This window comes from Hippocampus comes, unplaced genomic scaffold (assembly GCF_001891065.2).
Source record: "Hippocampus comes isolate QL1 unplaced genomic scaffold, H_comes_QL1_v1.1 scaffold43, whole genome shotgun sequence".
Classification (NCBI taxonomy): Eukaryota; Metazoa; Chordata; class Actinopteri; order Syngnathiformes; family Syngnathidae; genus Hippocampus; species Hippocampus comes.
In genome coordinates this window covers 1495575-1514775 of record NW_017805276.1, presented here as the reverse complement: position 1 = coordinate 1514775, position 19201 = coordinate 1495575, and the positions used below count along the sequence as shown (strand labels likewise).

The 19201-nt window shown below is 42.0% G+C and overlaps 1 protein-coding gene across 1 annotated transcript in view; it reads right to left on the bottom strand.

The window, feature by feature from the left end:
- Window positions 1–1077: 1077 nt before the first annotated feature.
- Window positions 1078–19201, bottom strand: part of fsip1 (fibrous sheath interacting protein 1) — a 31985-nt gene continuing 13861 nt past the window's right edge. Inside the window, exons 8-9 of the mRNA XM_019870182.1 lie at window positions 11733–11885; window positions 1078–1569 (exon numbers count right to left, since the gene is read on the bottom strand). Of these exons, the coding sequence (XP_019725741.1) occupies window positions 1486–1569; window positions 11733–11885 (237 nt within the window). The 3' untranslated portion in view covers window positions 1078–1485. The remainder of the gene's footprint in view (window positions 1570–11732; window positions 11886–19201) is intronic.

The following is a 19201-nucleotide window of genomic DNA, read 5'->3' as shown; positions in this document are numbered from 1 at the left end:
CAGATCTGGCCCCCGGGCTTTGAGTTTGACACCTGTGTCCTATCCACTCCTGATTTAGCCCACAATCAAATTCTCTTATGCAAACCTCCCCCGTGGTGCTAAGCAAACAGTCCAAACCTACAGTACCCTCGACTTAACATAATGGAAGGTCAACCTGTCAATAGTAATCCATAGCACTAGGGCGGGAACTCACATCCATCTCAGCCTTCTTGTTCTCGGCCTAACAGAGACTGAATGAGGTGGAAGTCGAAGTCTAGAAATGTAGTCCTTATACAACCATGGTCTCCATCCTAGTAAGAAAGGTCTCGGTGGAGTAATATACACACTCCAGCGACTCGAGGGCAAAGTGGAAATGTAGTCTGAGGTGGTGTTGCACTCTTGTCCAAAGTCAGATGGGTTCGGACAAGCACGATAGAAAATGGATGAATGAAATAACTTTTTGCCAATAGAAAAGCATCAGTAGGAGGTCGAGTTGTGCGCAGTAGGTATGCTGCAGTGGAAGGTCTGGCCAAAGTACCCCAGAGGAGTCGAAGAATGCAGCATGTCTCTTCACATCGAGACATTAATGCTGACTCATTCTTGCCATGTTTAGCTCATCACGGTTTCACCACCTCAAATATGCCATCATTTGTGAAAATAGGCAAATCGTACGTGTGGAATAGTCAAGACAAAAAAGTGTTTATGTTTCGGTTCCTGGATTGATAATGATGCAAGATTAGAGCGTTTAACGAGGCTCTCGCCAGGGTCCGATTTCGTAGGCTCCACCTGGCTGACATGTTTTCAGTTCGCAGGAATGTGAGATTATTCCTACTGTCGGCACGGGGTCACAATGTGAGGTGAAGAGTGAGATAAACGGGGGGTGGGGGGGGGCATTGGTGTCAGCCAGGTGCAGTGTTGTTACTTGCACTGGGCAAGCACAAGCAAACAGAAGCTGTCTATAGAGCTAAAAATATCCCTCAAGCAAACCCAAATGCAAACACTCAAAGCTATCTACCCCTCCAAAAAGAAAGAAAATGAGTGACAATACAACCCTGGCAGTGGATCATTTGTAGATGCAGGAATAAAAAAACAATTCAGTTGTTGGTATGACAAAGTAGTTCAGTAGAGAGACCATCATTCCTTTTTACAAAAAAAAAAAATACACCAATCCAAGTGTGGGAATTTATCTCGAGTGAAAGCATGGAGGAACCTTTGATGAAAAGTTGGTTAAATACAGCAGCTGCAGGCACGTGTATACGCGACATCTGATCTATAACTCTTTACATTCACAAAGACTCGACGTATCTAGAAGACTGTGAATCACTCCGATTTTTACGAGTTACAATTGCATATTGTGACAGTGAAATGAATACACTCGGCACAATCTCTCCGTTACGCTTGCTCCGTACACCGGAGGTCAGGAAGCGTGATGTCAAACGATGGCGCGCGCGGTTTGACGGACATCTTGACAGCGGGGGTCTCGCGTGGAGGAAGTCAACGTTTGTGTCAAGGTTCTGGCTCCGTCTCCGTCAGCTCACAACCATCCAGCAGGAAAAGTAACTGCTCCTCGCTGAGGCTCTCCGGCTCGCTCTGTGCACAGACACAAGTTTATCGAGTATGTTATATCGAGAATTTTTATGAGTTTCACACGAGCCAGACTTTTACAAGGACTCCGACACATTCTGTGAACGGCCAGCAGTCAAATAATACATCTGACATGCCTGTTCTATCTTACAACTAGAGTAGATGCCATTTTCCATCTTATTTCAGCGTCCTCCCTCGAATGCGCTCCCTCGACAAACATTCTTCACCGGGCATATGCTCAGCTTTTGAATAATGACCACAAACTGTTCGTTGATGTTGGATGACCGAGGATAGCAGTAATAAGTTTATTTATCAGAATAATGTATGGCAGCAAAGTGGATGTTCCTTTTTCGTAATCCAAGGAAAACAACGTTCCAGTTGATGGAAGGCTTGTTAGCTCTTGGATTTATTGGAACTTAAATATTTGACTCCACTCGAGCAGGCCTCTGGCTGTGCACGTGAGTTTGCTTCAGGCATCAGCGATTGCGGCCTAACATGACTGAACTGGACAATCACGAACAAATAAATTACAGTCGGTGGCTCACACTTGTACACCCGGTGAGTGACCCTTGCGTCACTCCACTGGAAAAAGTTTGACTTCTGGTGTTTTCATCGGGAAAGAATGTTTGAGGGCACCATATATACTGGACTGGATTTTTAATTATTTTTTTTATTAACCAGTGGTACGATGGATCTCGCTTAATTCATGTCATTTTTGTTGTCAAAGCTCTCATGCATTTCGGGGACAGAGACTCTCCATGCTTCACTTTTTCGCCACAACTACATTTGGATTTAAAAATACAGTTCAGTATTACTGTCTAGGAAAACACAATATATATAAATATAGACTGTACATACTGATTTAGAACAGTTTGATGGGGGCTGGATCTCACTCTGTACCCAGAAACGTAACTTTTGTTGTGAAAACTGATGTGATACATGTCATTTTGATTCAACAAATTTTGTAGAAATTTCAAATCATAGCAAAACTCGTCGCCGACAGTCAGCCACTCAAAAGTTGCAGAACCCTGCACGATGCAGTTCAAATGCCTTCAGCCACATCACTCGGCGTGAGGCGGGCTTTATTTTGTTCAACACGTGAGGATGAATTCAGTTTGGACATTATTTTGTTCATTGGCAGGCGTAAGGCCTGGATAAAAAAAAATGGGTCTGCTGTATCAGGAAGGCCAGTCAATTTAAAAACTGTGGCTAAGTTAGTTACTATAGTTAGAACATGAGGTGGTGAGCAAAATGTATTAATTTTTCAAACTGTGCGTAATGTTATAGTGACTTAAGAAACATTAAATACATCATATAGGGGAAAAAAACAAAAACTGTTGCCTCATTTCTTTTGTTGAACACTTGGGCCTGCTACACTACTATATTGTATATTGTTTATGATGGTGGCAGTTGGAGAACTAAGTATTTTTTGAGATGGTACTTAGTGTAAAACATTTGTCAATCAATTTCGCTCACCTGGCCTAACGCCCGTGCACATATTTTTCCCACCACCCAACTGAAGCAAAAAAAAATAAAATAAATAAAAAATCACATTCCTGAGTCTCATCTATCCCAACAAGCTGCAGCTAATACTCTTCATCGATCAAGTGCACGCTGCCCCTGAGCGGACCACCGTGTGAAAGGTAGAACAGTTTTCACGTGTTGATAGACATCTCCACCAGAGGATCCTGCCCCTCGCTCTCACTATTCCACAATGTAATGACAGCCTTCGGGCACTGCCACGTTTTTGTCTTTCGACACGCAAGGTGTACCGTGGACTTGACCTTCAATACTCAAAGGCAAAAAGGGTTGGTGAATATTTATTTTCATTCTTCCAGTATTTTATATTCACTACAAAGTAATGAAACTAAAAAGCAATTGAGAGAAAAATGTGTTGACCTCTATTTAAATGGTTTGTGGCCCACCATTGTATTAAGAAAAAAAAATCGAAACATCCAGCCTTGTAGTTCTTTGTCAACACATTCCTTTTATGAATAATTTTCAAGTTGACCCACTTGGAACTCTGGCCATGCAAATATGACATCAATTGGCACACTGAGACATAAAACAAAAGCAGTGTGTCAAATTGATATGTCACTATTTTCACTCTCTGAATAGGGCAATAAAGTATCCCACTGACTGGGCTTGAAATTCTTTTCAACAGCGCCAGTTGTCCTGGCAATGGAGAAGGGCTCCAAGTTTAAGGAGCGGTTACATGACACCGTTTTAACCTGCAAAGTTTCTTGTTGTGACCGTTCGTTTGAATGACAGCAATGTGTTAGCGCACATCCACAGAACAACAATCTTGAAAGCCTGCATAGTGTGTACAACAACCCTCGATCACGTGGACGTGTACACAAAAATGTATGACAAAACTAGTAGTATGACCGGGGTTGTCAACACATTGGTCTGAGAAAAAAAAAAGAAAATAAAATAACTTTTATAGACTGAGATCCTGCAAATTCGCAGCATCCGGATCACAACAAAAGGTTCCCATAATATGCGCGCCTCTGCTTCTTACAAAAAGTTTAACCCCAACATTTTGTGCAGTTTCTGCAGGGCAATGACCCGGAAAATGGGCTGATATATCCTGCTCGAAGAGGCAGTGTAAAAAGGTCTCTGGCCTGGGCGTGCCTCAGCATCACCCTGGTTGAACTTGGAGGTGCCCAGAGGGAAGTTTGTGCATTTCCTGGTCAGACGGCTGTCCTATGACCCGAGATAAGTGGAAGAAAATGTTTGGTTGAATGGAGTCGCATTACTTAAACAGTGGTGCCGTGATAAACTAGTTTTGTAATACGTTCTGGGACAAAGCTTGTATTTCAGCTCAACATAGTTTAAAATGGGCATTTTGCGCCATTGTGGGCATAAACACAGTCGACTTGATATACATAAAATAGGTAATAGGAATAATAATGCGTTCAATGAATTGTTTCTCCAATGATTCAGAGGGGTCAATACATGTTGTTGTCATAATTAAGAATAAAATACGATGATATCCTCCACACATGTTTGAATGCACCTTGATCAAATCCACCAAAATCATGTTACATTACCTGTGTCAATACTGAGACGTGGTATCAGCAGGCATAACGTTTAGTCTACTTACAGCCACCAACCAAATGGTCAAGGGCATGTTTCAAAGGAAACACCGTTGTTAAGCCGGAACACCCAGCTTGGTACACAGAAACGAACCAAATTCCCAAACGAGCGCATCAAGGCTTGTGTCGGTATGAAAATCAAGAAACGGCAGGTTTTACTCTTGGGTGCAGTTATGCTATGTATGAATATCGAATTCTTAAACATAATGAGTAGTACCGCAGGAGCTGATGTCAGCCACAGCTCACACCCAGACGCTCACACACAGACTTGCCCAGTTCGCCGACATTACAAGCCACCTCATATCTGCCACACGGATACTACGATAAGTAATTTTGATATATGGTATGCTCACAATTTTTAAAATGAGTTTTCAATCAGTTGAAAATGTATTTTAATGAGTAGAAATGTTGAATGTGTGTTCTAATATCTAAAATTTCCATTTAGTTTCCATTTTTACTTCGATGATGCATGTAAGGACATTAAACTTGCTGCGGAGATGAAAAAAAGGACTCGAGAAGGATTTTTTTTTTCTTGCGCCGCTGTGACTGTAAAAGACGTTGACCTCTTCTCCCCCGTTCCTACGTATGTTGCTATGTGTCTGTCTCCTGTCTACAGAGCGGGCTAATTTTAGAAAAGCCTTTTCAACATCTCTCAATGCAGGATTTTAAAAGTCTGTGCTTTCAATTCAGACCACAGGAGAGAAAGAGGCCGCGGCACGTGTTGGAAGTTTCCAAAGAAAACACACGCCATGTATGTTCTTCCGGATCGTACCCTTATTCCACTGTAAGTTATCACAGACAGGAACAACTATGCTGAGTCTAAAAAGCTCCACGAGGAGACAGACGAAGCAGCAGAAGAAAACATTTTAGTGGCCTTTCTCTCTCTCTCTCTCTCATTGCCCCAATTCTCCAAGCATCCCAATAATGTTCCCTTTGAGCTTTTTCTCTCCCACCTGGTAGCCAGAACCAGAACCAGCCCGGCCCCGTTGTTTTGTGTCCAACGACGAGACACAAACCATATGAGCAGAGACTGTGTCTTTGTATTTGGCTGTCATGCGCGAAGTCATTTGTCTTCCCACCTCCGTTGCTGGTGAGAAACTATTTCGTTTTCTGTTGACCAAGGAATAGACGGTGACCTGAAGCTATCCAGTCTCACTTTGACGGCGGTATGTCAAACGCACAGTAGTTCAGCAAAAGGACCGCTCACTGTTCAGCTCCTGTACACACACAGGACGACGCATGTTGGCTTGACACAAATTGTGAAGCCGCTCGGCTTTCATGGTCACTGACTCGAGTCGAATAAGTCAACTTAATGGTCCAACACGCCCCTGGGTCCACTTGTACTCGGTTCACAGGGCAATATTCGATCCATGTGCTCCCCTCAACACATGTGGAATTTCTTACAATGAAGGCCAACAATGTTTTCTTCATTAGCAAACTTATGATATCATCCAACATGGAAGTATGTCAACTGTCAGGATGATGGGATGGGTTTTGGGTACCACATTTTGTGTCCAAGTGGACTTATTGTCCAGAGGCTCAGAACCACCTTGTCCTCACTTGACCTCAGCCTGTGAGCAATATTTCACCACAGGAATGAATGATCCTTTCATAAAAAGTGGCTTTCCGTGCGGCAGAAAGATGCACATAGTTTCGTTCATGGCTCTACATGTGCTGCGGTCTTTGCTTTCGTTCAAAACAGACTATGATAGAGTACATTACAACCACCGCAATCCACTGGGCTACCCCCCTTGGACTTTTGCTGTGTCAACAAAATAACTATTGCACGTAAGCGCCGCAATGACCTGTGAATTGTATGTAAAAAAAAAAATAATAATAATACATAAAAATCCAAAAGGATCAATGATGATTGGAATAATTAAGATCTTGGGCATGCAGAGGGGGAGGACGCTGATTTCTATTTTGATTTTTGTTGTCACCTTAATGTTGAGTTAACCATATTTTACTGAGCGGCCATGGCAGGGGTATATGGAGCCCTTTTCTGCATAATGTGCCCATTTTGAAGTCAGTGGTCGGCACAAGGGCGGCCTGCTGGTCGACTGGTTAGCACGTCGGCCTCACAGTGCACAGGTGCAGGGTTCGATTCCGGCGATTCCTGTGTGGACTTTGCATGTTCTCCGCGAGCCTGCGTGGGTTTTCTCCGGGTACTCCGGCTTGCTCCCACATTCCAAAAACATGTACAGTGGTTTTACTTGAACGATCAAAATTGTCGCTAGGTATGGTTGTGAGCACATATGGTTTTTCGTCTATGTGTGTCCTGCGATGAGCTGGCGACCAGTTCAGGGTGAACCCCCGAATACAGTTGGGATAGGCTCCAGCATGTCTCGTGACCCGTGTGGGGATAAGCGGATCAGAAAACAGATGGATGGTCACGCAATATTTCACCTCTGAAAATCGACATGCTAATTGGATGACTGATTTAATAACTAAGAAGCAAAGCAACTATGACAGCGCATGCCACCATTTGAACATGTTATTGGCCGTGTTTTTGTTGCCTCGATTATAATTACTTTTGTTTCAGGGAATGTGTTGTTTTCTTGCGTCCCATGGGTCCACCTGTTGTTAGCCTGGTCCCTTGTGTCAACCAAAACGCTTCCTCAGCAACTCATGCCTTGTCCAGATGTCCCCCCAGCTGTCTCGTCAGTTTAGTATTTAGCCCTCTAGCTACAGTCTGTGTTTGTTGTTTTTGCTTCCATTCTTGTCAATTGTCACATTTTTGGTCTGCTATGTTCCCCTGCTATGTTGTGGTTTATGACTTTGAAATTTGTTTTTATGACTTTTGTTAATTTGGTACTTTTGATCAATTGTCTTTTTGTTCTTTGAAAATGAATTATCTTTGGAGATGATTCCTTCTCTGGCTCTTCTTCTTGCCCCCCTTCTTCTTCCCACATGTGGTCCATCTTTTTCACTTCAATGCCACCAAAAAAAAAAAAAAAAACCCCAAAAAAAAAAAAAAAAAAATTTTGTAACAGAACAGATACAGTGAAGAGTGCAAATTGTTCTGTAGTATTCATGTACTGTCATCTCTGAAATTGCTGATCAAAACTGCAATGATCTACATCGAGGCAGATTTTCACATCCATCTCTTGTATAGAATCTCTTTAGATTGCGTTGCTTTCCCGAATATTTTGACTTGTTGGTTCGTATCTAAATACAGCTGTGTCATATGCACTGTACTGTCTGAATTATGGAAGCAAAGCCCCGTGATTTTGGTTGACAACAGAAAATCAGTGCAAACCATGGCAGTATGATTAATGATGTTGGGCTAATTATGAGCAAAACCCTCTTGGAAAATGTCCCATTTTACTGTAAATAGCGGGATTGTTCTTCCTTTTTCCAGTTGATCTAGGAGCACAGCCAGATGAGTTTGCAGGGAAGCTAACCTCGTAAGGTCATTCCTTGGAAACTCCTTGGAATTCTCCTCTTTCTGGAATTGTTTGCTTTTTTTGGTGGGGGGGTTGACTACATTTTCCAGAGGAATATTTTATCAGTGACAACAGTCTAAGAAACGCCAAATTATGCATGCGGCTTTCCTAGAAAGGAAATAAATCAACTATGCTCATGTTTGATCAACTTCAAATCCAATAATGTGCAAAACCAGCTCCACTAATGTTTTTGTTTCAATGTAAATACTGTATTGTAATTTTCGGACCATCAGGCGATACTTAAAATCCTTGAATTTTCAATGCAACTTGTGATGTGACGTATGGGTCAATACCAACTACTTCCTGCTTCCGCATACGGATGAGATTCATCAAGACAATGTGAATGAAGACGTTTGTCTCAATATTTTTGTATTTTTGTTAGAATGATTTCAGGTAACATTGTGACCTCGTGGTCAGTGTTGAGGTTTGGCCGTTGGAAGCCCCCTGTCCTGCCAACGGCCTCTCGCACAACGTGAAGTGGGATCGGCTCCAACAAACCGAGTTCATAATGAGGACAAATGCTATGGCAATGGATGGATTGAAATACTTGAATGTCAGAATACGGTTTCCTCCCTCCAATCCAAAAGGGGCACAGCCATACCATCAGAGTTTAGGGTGTCAGTCAATTTACATTTCAGCACTCACTTATGGTCACAAATATTGGCTGGTGACTGCAAGACTGTGGCTGAAGATGCATACGGTACTAAGAGCTTCTTCCGTCATGCGGCCGCTCTCCCCGAGCACAAAATCGGTGAGGAGTCACGGACCTCCACGTTAAGCATTGATGCATCTTGTAACTGGGACTAAATCCAAGTCAATGTAGGTCAAACATTTTTCATATCAACATTTATCGCTGATGTTAAAAACAAGTCATCAAATGTAGATTGTTTACAACCCGAGAGGCCAGCTGCTGAGTTCACTTGCTGTTCATTACAGGGCAGCCTTGCCGTAAGTCGATGCTGTCATACAGCAGGGTTCTACTTAAAGAGTCAGTATGGCGCCAACAGACGTGTGTGTATATATAAAGACACATGACTCTTATCTAAAACGGATGTTGCAGACTAATAAAACCCACGACTGGATTAATTGTTAAAGCTATTCCAGTTAACTCCGGGCGGAAGGCAGATAACACGCACTCAGTCGCAGGGCACATTTAGAGACAAACATCCATTCACGCCCACATCCACACCGTCACTGAGTGGGAACCGATCCCAGGCTGCCCGCACACAAGTCAGATGAGTGTAACCGCTACACCATCAGTGACCCTGCTTTAAAACCAAAATGATCAAAACAATTAAAAGAATGGTGAATTTGATAGCCGTGGGTGTTAATGTACTCAAGTGCAAAAAGCTTCGAGAGTTTTCGTCAGGATATGACTTACAGTCGCTGATTTTAGCTGTTTGGTTGACGAACAATTGTTACTTCTATTACAACGTGCACGGGATGTTCAAAGGAGACTTTTTTTTTTCCACGATTTGAAACAGTTTGCAAGTGTTTTTTATAAAGCTCTCAGATTCTTTGGGTAAAATTTACAAAGGGTGAAGAATTATAGCACGCCCATCATCCAGTTGTTAAATGTGGTTGAAAATACTCGGTTTGGTGGGTGTGGTTCTGTCTCATTCAAATGCTATTTATGGCTTTTCTTACCAGGACGTCCAGGGACAGTACTTGGAATTGTGATGTAGTCAGGGCGACTCCGTGTTGCCAACTGTGTGACCCTGTTTTTCAAAAAGGCTACAGGCAACAAATCCACTTGATTGTTTTTTGGGGTGTGATTAATAACTTGTGGAGACTCTGAGACTCCCTCCTAACTAGGAAATGTTCGCCCGTCCCGGTCCAGACTGCAGATGAATGGAACACGCAAAGCCTCCACTGGTTAATTTAACTTGAACCAATTATCTCCATAACACATAGCCTTTGAGTGACTCATATGGGCTGTTTGTATTTTTTTGTCATTCTGCCCTTCAATAATGCAGTCGGATGCTTTAGTAATTGTTCCAACTTGTATCCGACGTGTCACATGATTGTTGCAACTGCTTGAACAGTGAGGCTGAAGCAGACTAGCACAAATACTCTTCATAGTAGCGTGACCATCTATGAGGCATGTTATGTTGATGTGTCCAGTCTACTCCAAATAGCACTTTGCGAAACTGCTGTCAAAGTCTGGAACTTCCAGATTTAGTCACAAATGTCCACAGCACCAAAAACCGGTGCTGTGGCGAAATAAACTGACAAAAAGACCTGTACGTGTCATTGACATACGGTAGATTCGTGCCTATGTGGCGGCCATCTTGGCAGGGGCGACTTTCCGATCAAAGGCAATGCATGGAGATACGTGGCGGGCATGTGAGCTACGGCGGCTGTCCCATTGAAGCAAGGTACGACATAGACATTAGCTTAGCATCGTCGCGGCTCAAAAGGAGCACTTACCTATTCGTAACTATGGCTGTATGGACTTGTAGTGTTGCAGTGTGACAACTCGCCCGGTCCGAGACACAGAACGATATTTATCTGTTAGTCTTGACAACACGGCCGTCGTGAATGACAAAAAGCTCATGTGGTATGACAAGGCCATTTGTCCATCTGCGCATTTTTTTCATCGCTTCTGCACTGGATCTGTTAGATGGTGCTCGTCTAACTATTTTTATAGGACAACATGTGCGATATAATTCATAATAAATGTAGTAAAAGTGACATAGTGATGAAATTACATCATCACACATGCAAGAAAACTTGCAGGATAGCTTTCACACATTACAACATAATAAATTTGAGTCATGACTATTACCCAATCAACTTTATAGATCGAAACAATTTGGGAGGAAAATAGGCATAAAGAGAAATAAATCTTCACAAATAGATGAACCTTGATGCGCTAAGTGGGACGACCTTGAGTGGTGGTCCACGGGAAAGTGACACCAACCTTCTGAAGACAGGAGCAGTTAACTGACTGCTGGGTGGAAACAAAAAACCTCAATAAAGCCTTGGGTTAGGTTTTGGTTGCATGTCATAACGTCTCGTTTGAAGTAAAGCTGTGATTGCTAGGTCACCGTTTTTATTACCCTTTTCAACTTTTATGTTCATATTAGTCATTCGTCCATCATGCCAGAATGAAAGCATGTGTTTGATTATCCAAAAAAAATTGCTTTTTTTGGAGGGGCAGATTGCAGGCTACTCAGGGGATGCTTTATGGAGGTCAAATGCCACTCGTGGACGAAAAAGGGGGATTTGTTCTCGAAGACCAACAAAGCCAAATATGGCCTCATCTTCCGGGAACATTGTTTGTTGTCCTAACAGTTTTTCTCCTTTTGTTTTGAAAGCGTTCCCGTGGTGCTGTCTGGAACTACAGTGTTTGGTCACAATCGTAAAAAATGTAATGAATCTTGAGTTTGCTGCAAAAGGATAAAAAAAGAGATCAAGGAAGCAGTGGGCTTGCAGTGACACAAATGCTGCGCTGTTTATCATCATCCTCACTGGATATGAACTTTGTGCTTGTTATAATTTGTCATGTATGTGCATGAGATAAACAAAGAAGGGTGTTCTAATGAGAAACACAGGTGGTGTGTTGATAAAGTGCATTTTTGTGTTGTGAGTGTGTGAGAAAACATGGCGGCTGCCAACTCACTGTCATCTCCTGGTCCTGGCCCAGAAGGTCCAGCTGCCGTTGGATCTCCAGGAGCTGCTTCTCCTGCGTCCTCCTCTCCTTGATGTCCTGCAGGACCTTTTCTCCTGGCTGAGGGTCCCCATCATGCCGCAGGTCAATGTCCGAGGCACGTTCCTGATAGACAACAGACACACGAGCGATTGTCACTCAGAGCCAAGGGAGTCGACGAGCATATGGACGTATTTGGGCACTGTCCTAGAATCGCACTCCCTGCTGATGGCTCTCACATTTGGGAGTCCATCCATGTAGCAGTTCATCATCATTAATTTGAGTTGAAAGATTGAAATTGCTTCAAGACTTGAGAGATGCGCATTGCTGTGGCTCGGCCGCTGCTCAGCAAAGAATCACATCAGGTACTCACACGAGAAGCATACCATGGCCGTAACCTCACATAAACTACACGTGTGCTCTGGACTGACTAAGGCATGCTGTGGAAATGGCTGAGAGGACACTAATAGGGTCCTATTTTCATACACACACATGCACTTCGCGCAACTTCATTTTCGTGTCGAGGCAAGTCTTATTTACCATTTTTGGGGTATTTGGCAGGCCGAGCTACGCCTCGCTAAGCGTTCTGACAGACTTGAGGGCGCATCCTTTTTCACACTCCCAGCGCACCTGACAATTTGGTGACCGAAATTGAACTACACCAGATTCAAACATGATTAAATTGTTGGCGGAGGTGGTGTAAAAGTTAATTTGGTAGATTTGATAAACGCGCGGGCAGAGAAATTCTGCGCTACGCTAATATGTGGTGGTTGATGTCATTGTACTGTATTTCATTCATAAATTTAACATCAGCGTGCATGGAACCCTCAGAATCATTGTAGAAATCAATTCATTGAATGCATTATTATTATTATTATTATTACTATTATCATCTTATTTTTAAAAGCATCCCCGTACCACTTCGCAATGGCCAATTTTATATCATCTGCAAACAGAGACTTTCTTGCAGTTCCTTATAAACATACTTTGTACACACTGATCTATTGCACTGACTCCAGTGAGTCCTTTATGCTTCTTTGATTGAGCCTCTTTGATTGAGCAGGGAGCAAGACGGCTGTGTTCACTCCCACAACGGTGGAAACTTCCGTTTTTAACTGCGTGAGGCCGTCAAACTTTTGTCACAAACTGTCATGATTCTGTTTGTGACCAACAGGTGGCACTGTAGGGCTCTCCCTGCAGCTGCACACCTGTTGGTCGTTCGGTAATTAGCTGTTTAAAAGGACTCCCGGCACGGCCATTCCGTGTCAGGTCATTGTTTGCTTGTCCTGTCATGTTTGTTTCTGTCATGGTTCTGTTCTAGTTTTCTGAGCTTCAGTCATGGTTTTGTTTGATACTTTGGATTCGTTTTGTTGTTTGGACTTTGTTTGTTTAGATTTAGTTTTCTGTGTTTTATCATTACGCTTTTTCAAGTACACCCTGCTCCTTCCTCCTGCCTGCTTTTTGGGGTCCCACCACCACCACGCAACGTGACACTAACATGGACTTCCATTCTCTGCAACCCATGGAGAAGTATATAAAATTTGGGGGAAACGGCACCTTACAGAAAGAGGTGAGCAGAAGGGTGTGCAGTATGCCTTTTGAGAGTATAATGTGAACTGAATAGAGCGTAAAGAGGAGAATATTTGGGAGCAACATTGGTCGCAAGTATCGTTTGCATTTTGGAATAAATAATGGGAAAAGAAAGATTGATTAGTTGCTTTTTGGTGGATTGAACTGACTATGTGGACAACCACACTTTTAGCATGAATTTGCATTTATCGGAGTTTGTGGGTTTTGGAAATGGAACAAAAAAATAAATAAATCTCTTCGGATTAGACATGTCATTTGTGCGGGTGGTAATAATAATATATATTTTTTAAAGAATATTTCCAAAACACCTCCCAAATCCATAAGAATTTGGCATGAGAAGAAGCATCAAAGGTTTGAACGTCACTCGAGACCAAAGCAATACGGTTATTGGAAATTGTTGCTGAGAGGGAGTTTTGGGGAGCTTACAGCTGTATGCAGTGAAAAGAATTCAAGCTGTTAAACATTTCAACATTGACCCAAAAAGAATAAGGAGTTGGTAGGGGGGAGTAAACTAAAGAATAATCTGATGTCTGCTGACAAGAAGAAAGCACTCCTCACTGGAGGAGAATGTTAGCAAGGAATTGGAACGAAACCTCGTAGAGTGGATTCATTCCATGTGGGACAAACAATGGAGTAGTGTCCTGAAGATTAATTGAAAAAAATATTTTACATCTCTTTTTGACCCACTATTACAAAAAAATGCATTACAACAAATAACAATAAATCTAACAAATCAAAAACATAACAATTTCCATTTGCAATTTGGCTAAATTATTCGAATGATCTATCAACCCCAACTATTCCAAAAGCTCTTGATGAAATGATTTTGGTTACTGATGCCCAGGTTAATCCGGTAATACTGAAATATAGGACAAAGATTTCGTTGATCGCTCAATTTGTCACGGGTCCATTTAGAAATGGAGGCTAGTCAGCAAATGACTTGTGGGTGAATGATTGTTTGGACCTCTCTAAATATATATCCTATAAAAGCAATGACTGGGTAAAAAATGATAGGGTCAGGCAAAGAGGAAGCTGTCAACCCGCAGGGTTGTTTTTGGAGTGCCAGTCCAGTGCAATTTGATGAATTCTCCAATTTTGTGGTGCACACACATGAAATTAAAATGTATGGACGTTGCGTAAAACGTCAACAACTCAATCAGTAGTCGCATACAGCTCAATAATCATTCATTAAAGACTACCAAACTTTGAGCAACTGTGAACGTTAACATTTGGTGTATTGTTTCCACTATGGTATTATGCTCCGAGTTAAGTTTAGCCTGAACAGTGGATTTAGAATCATTGCTCTGAATAAAGACTACAAGACTCAATACAGTATAATTCATATACCATATGAGGTAGTGGTGGGAGGGGCATCCTTACCAGTACAACTTAAAAGTAAATGTAAAAATATAATATACTGAACCCCGGACTTACAGTATCTCTCATCTCCTCATCTCTCTTGGTGGAACTAATGACAGCTTCTATTTAAGGCTTATTTAAAGTGGTCTTTACTGCAGCTCCCTTGTTCATCAAGACTACAAAATCCAGCACCACATGCAGGTCAGACCCCTGTGATGAAAATATAGTGTTCCAAGCAGGGGGTTGGGGGGGGAATCTAAATTCAAGTCTGTTTTTACCACAATTCTCACACCACTAAATGCTTGTTTCGAAATAAAATAAATTAAAATAAGTTAATCATTTTATTTTGTGCAACTACAAAACGAAATTAAGACAAAAAAAAAAACAACTTAATTTCACTTTGTATTGTCACAAAATAAAATCCTCTGCCTGATAAATTATTTAAGTGGACTATACATCTGCTTACATCTACCTACTACAGATAATTTTATTTTGTGCAACCATGAGATGAAAAAAAAAACGAGTCAATCAACAAAAACTGCTAATTCCACCTCAGATTTCTCACGAGCACAATTAAGACACTTTGTATGACGTAAACCAGGGGTGTCAAACTCATTTTTGTCGCGGGCCACGTTATAGTTGCTGGTTCCCTTGGAGGGCCGTTATGACTGTGAAACCATTCGAAGAAGTCAAGAATAATGATTTGGTCAACTATCGTTTAAGTTCCTGTAATGAGGGTTTGGGTAACAAGAAAACACTCGTGTATATATTACATACGATAATTTGACATTTTGGTATAGATTTTATCAAGCATCATATAAGTCGACATGTTTGATTTGCTTTCTCGGGCCACATCAAATGATGTGGCGGGCCAGATCTGGCCCATGGGCCTTGAGTTTGACACCTGTGACGTAAACAAAATATCAAGTAAATAGAAGCAGTCGAGTGAATTCACAATAGCGACCCATTTGTCCACCTATTTTTTTTTTTTTTTTTTTTGATCACACTTATCCTCAATAAAAATGTGGGCGCATTTTTATTGCAGATTTGCTATACACGACTCCAAACGAGTAGTATTTTATCAACACATAAATATTTATGATTTGATCAAGTGCTAATGGTCGTAGTAGTCGTCGTAACCCCGTCGGTAACATAAAAACAAGATGCACATTTGTGTTGTATTACGAGCTGGTTCGAAGACTACACAGAAAGAGCAAGTAACTGGGACAATATGACACACAGATGCCGTCATGCAGAACCGAGGGGTCACAGGATGGTGTGCGCTCGGACGTGATCAGGAACAATCTCCAGACTGTGACCTAATTGAATACTTGTGGGACTTTTTGGAAGAAGTATTAGGACAAACCTCTGTACTACCCCATCAGAACTCCAAAATGATGGAATGTCTTTCAAGAAAATGTCTTTAATCCCCGCAGTCACGTTCCACGAACTTGTCAGGATGCACTGAGGCGGCTCTGGCAGCACATGGTGGTCCACAACTTACGGACACATGTTATTTTCCTTACATTTGTCTCTGGTTTGGATATTGACACGGGGATTGGTTTTAAATGTCTCTCCGGTCTGAAGCCTGTTTGTTGCTTTGCTTTGTAAGAAATAATAAACGCATGTTTACATTTCATTGTCAAGGCGCTGGTAAATCTGAATAGATTGGTCCGTGCAGTTGTTCCAGCTAAATGTAGTTATGAGTCACTTGTTGGCGCGAATATCAAATCTTGACCTTAACAAACTCCAGAGATTGTTAGTAGACGTCACGGCATTTGTTCTTCTTGAAGAAGCTTCTTGACATGCCTCTCCGGCATTCCCACCACCAACACTATCTGGGTCACAAGACTTTTGGGAAGGATGAAAAACATGTCAAACACAATTATATTTTTCAACACAAGTGTGTCAAACTATTGAAGAAACATCAGACGAATGATTTGGGGTTTGGGCTGCTGAGCCCCATAAGTTGATTTAAATTGCCCGATTGGAAGAAGCAAATTTTAGAGACTCCAAATAGCCGTCCACTGCAAAATGGATGTCAGTATAAATTGAACGCGATCAGTCATGCTGGATGTGACACCTCCAGAGAATATGTACGCACGTTACCGCGAAGCTCATTTTACTTCACCGCCGTTTGAGGGAGCAGACGGCTTGCCAACCGTTATGAAGCATGAACGAATAAACAGGGTCAGTGTGCTACTTGAACGCGTTTCAGGAGATTAGGCAAGCACATTAGACACTCGTGATCAATTTTTTTGAGTGCAACATGTTCCACACGGGTGTCACTGGGACACCAAGGCAAACAGATGCAGTGGCGAGATGATGTACCGTTGCACAACACAAAACAAAACCACAAATGGTGATAATTATGCCAAGGGGACTTTTTTTGTATTGTTTTGTTTTAAGAAAAATAGGCTTTTTCCAAAAACAAGCCCAAATTGTGGTCACTGCTGTTACATAGTCCTGCAAGTGGCGGTAAGGCACAGAATTGAATTTTCAATCCACAGTGCCAAAATGCGCATTAAACCCACCAGGATTGTACCTTTTGGCAACAAGCCATTTTAAACTAAAAAGAAAACCTTTAACATCGTTATTAAGTGGATGTTTCGTGATATATTTAATAAAATGATGTCCCTAGTTGTGGTTGTGACATTAGTTATTTGTCTTTGTGTGCCCTGCGATTGGCTGGCAACCAGTTCAGGATGTACCATGCCGACTGCCCCAAGTCACCTGGGATGGGCACCAGCAAGTCCGCGACCCTCAGTTAGCGTAACATTGTCTTAAACCAGAAGGACTCGGAAAAACACACATTTATGATACATACCAAAGTTTAAAAATGTGAAAATGACTTGGGTTATAAATGTAGAAAACACATTTCTCTCCACATTTAGCTTTTATATTTGCCTTTCAACAAGTGGCCACTCAAGCGGCACAACCAGGAAACCGAATGAGGGCTCATCTACTTTGCCGCGCTTGCTAGACAAGTTAGGATGAACCACACATGATTTGTGTTATTTGTAAGATTTATAATATTGCCGTTGGAAGAGAAATTGGAAAAAATGAAAAAATAGCACACCAGACAACAAAACAAAGTAGTCTACTGTAGTTTTCCTCAATGAAATCTACTTTTACCGTTGTTTCAAACGCAAGCACAACTGTTTGGTCGGGCTCCCCATAAATTACTGTGCAATTCCAAATCCGTCGACATTCAGACTTTCTATCGCACGGTTTGCGTTATTCGGGTCTCTTCATGATGTTAGGGCTCGAACATTAATTGCTTGGTTTCAACATATTGGGACCACTAGGAAAAACAGTCTGTAGAGTGCAGCATTTTGCCTTTGGCTCAGCGTCATTAAGTTTCTGTTCCAGTTTGGCTGAGTCACCTAACCATGGTTGGTGTTGTTGAGAACAGTCTGCTCTGTCGATGCGATTCTACTTTTTCTGGTTGCCTGCGGATGGTGCAGTCAAGACTCCGCATGTGCCACGTGGACTCAGGCCACCAGCCAAGGCTTGTCCACATGCTTTGGCTTGCCACAAGCACACCCTGTGAGAGCTGTTCGGAAGCGATGGCTGAGACTCTTGACTGCGCTCTCTTTTTCTCATTTCTTTCCTCTCAGACATCCTTGCAGGCTTTGACCTGTAACTGCCAAGTTCTGAGGTGTCTGGGACACAGCTGTGTGCTACATAACGTGAATAGGTTTGTAAGAAAATCTTCAATCAAGAGTAAAATCTCCGTCCTCCTATCAGCTTGGCCGTTTTGACTTTTCGCTACCAAACATTTAAAACACCTTTCGAATTTGCCACAAATATCAACAGATCGAGACTCTTCTTACTTGTCGATTTGCCAATAGCTGAACATTCCTGAAGTATTAGGAGCTATTCATTTGTGGATCATCGGGACTTTTTTTTTTTTTTCCAGAAGTGAGGGTGGTCCGGAGAAATCTCTTTGGAAAAGATTACAACCGTGTGATGCATCCTACGTCCACAAATGTGATACTGCACTAACACCACATTGGCTGTTTTCAGTATTTGCAAAACAATGCAAAGGATATTGAGAGCTACGATCATTTGGTTGGTTTTATTTTGGACTTTTCAGGTGGGGGGACCTCACAATGGTGATCCTTCAAGGCCCTTTATTTTTGTTGGATCGCAAGAAATATTCGCTGGGTTTCAAAATACCTTTGCAGAATTTCATCCAGTATTTGAGAATTTATGTCTGCGGTGGATGAAAATGATTGCACATGAAGGAGTTTGTTGGTTCGCCACCAAGACAGCGTTCACTCGTAAGTCTGCAAGAATCTGCTGCCAGTGGCAAGGCTTCAACGTCTGGTAGTGGAGGATTCAGCAATGAAATAGAAATTGGATCATTGTATAGCTCAGATAAATTATGTATATTAGATAAAACAAAATGAGTTAGCTTTACATTAAAAACAGTGGAATCAACTGTGTCAAGCGAGACTTCGGCATAAATCACGAGAATCAAAGAATTA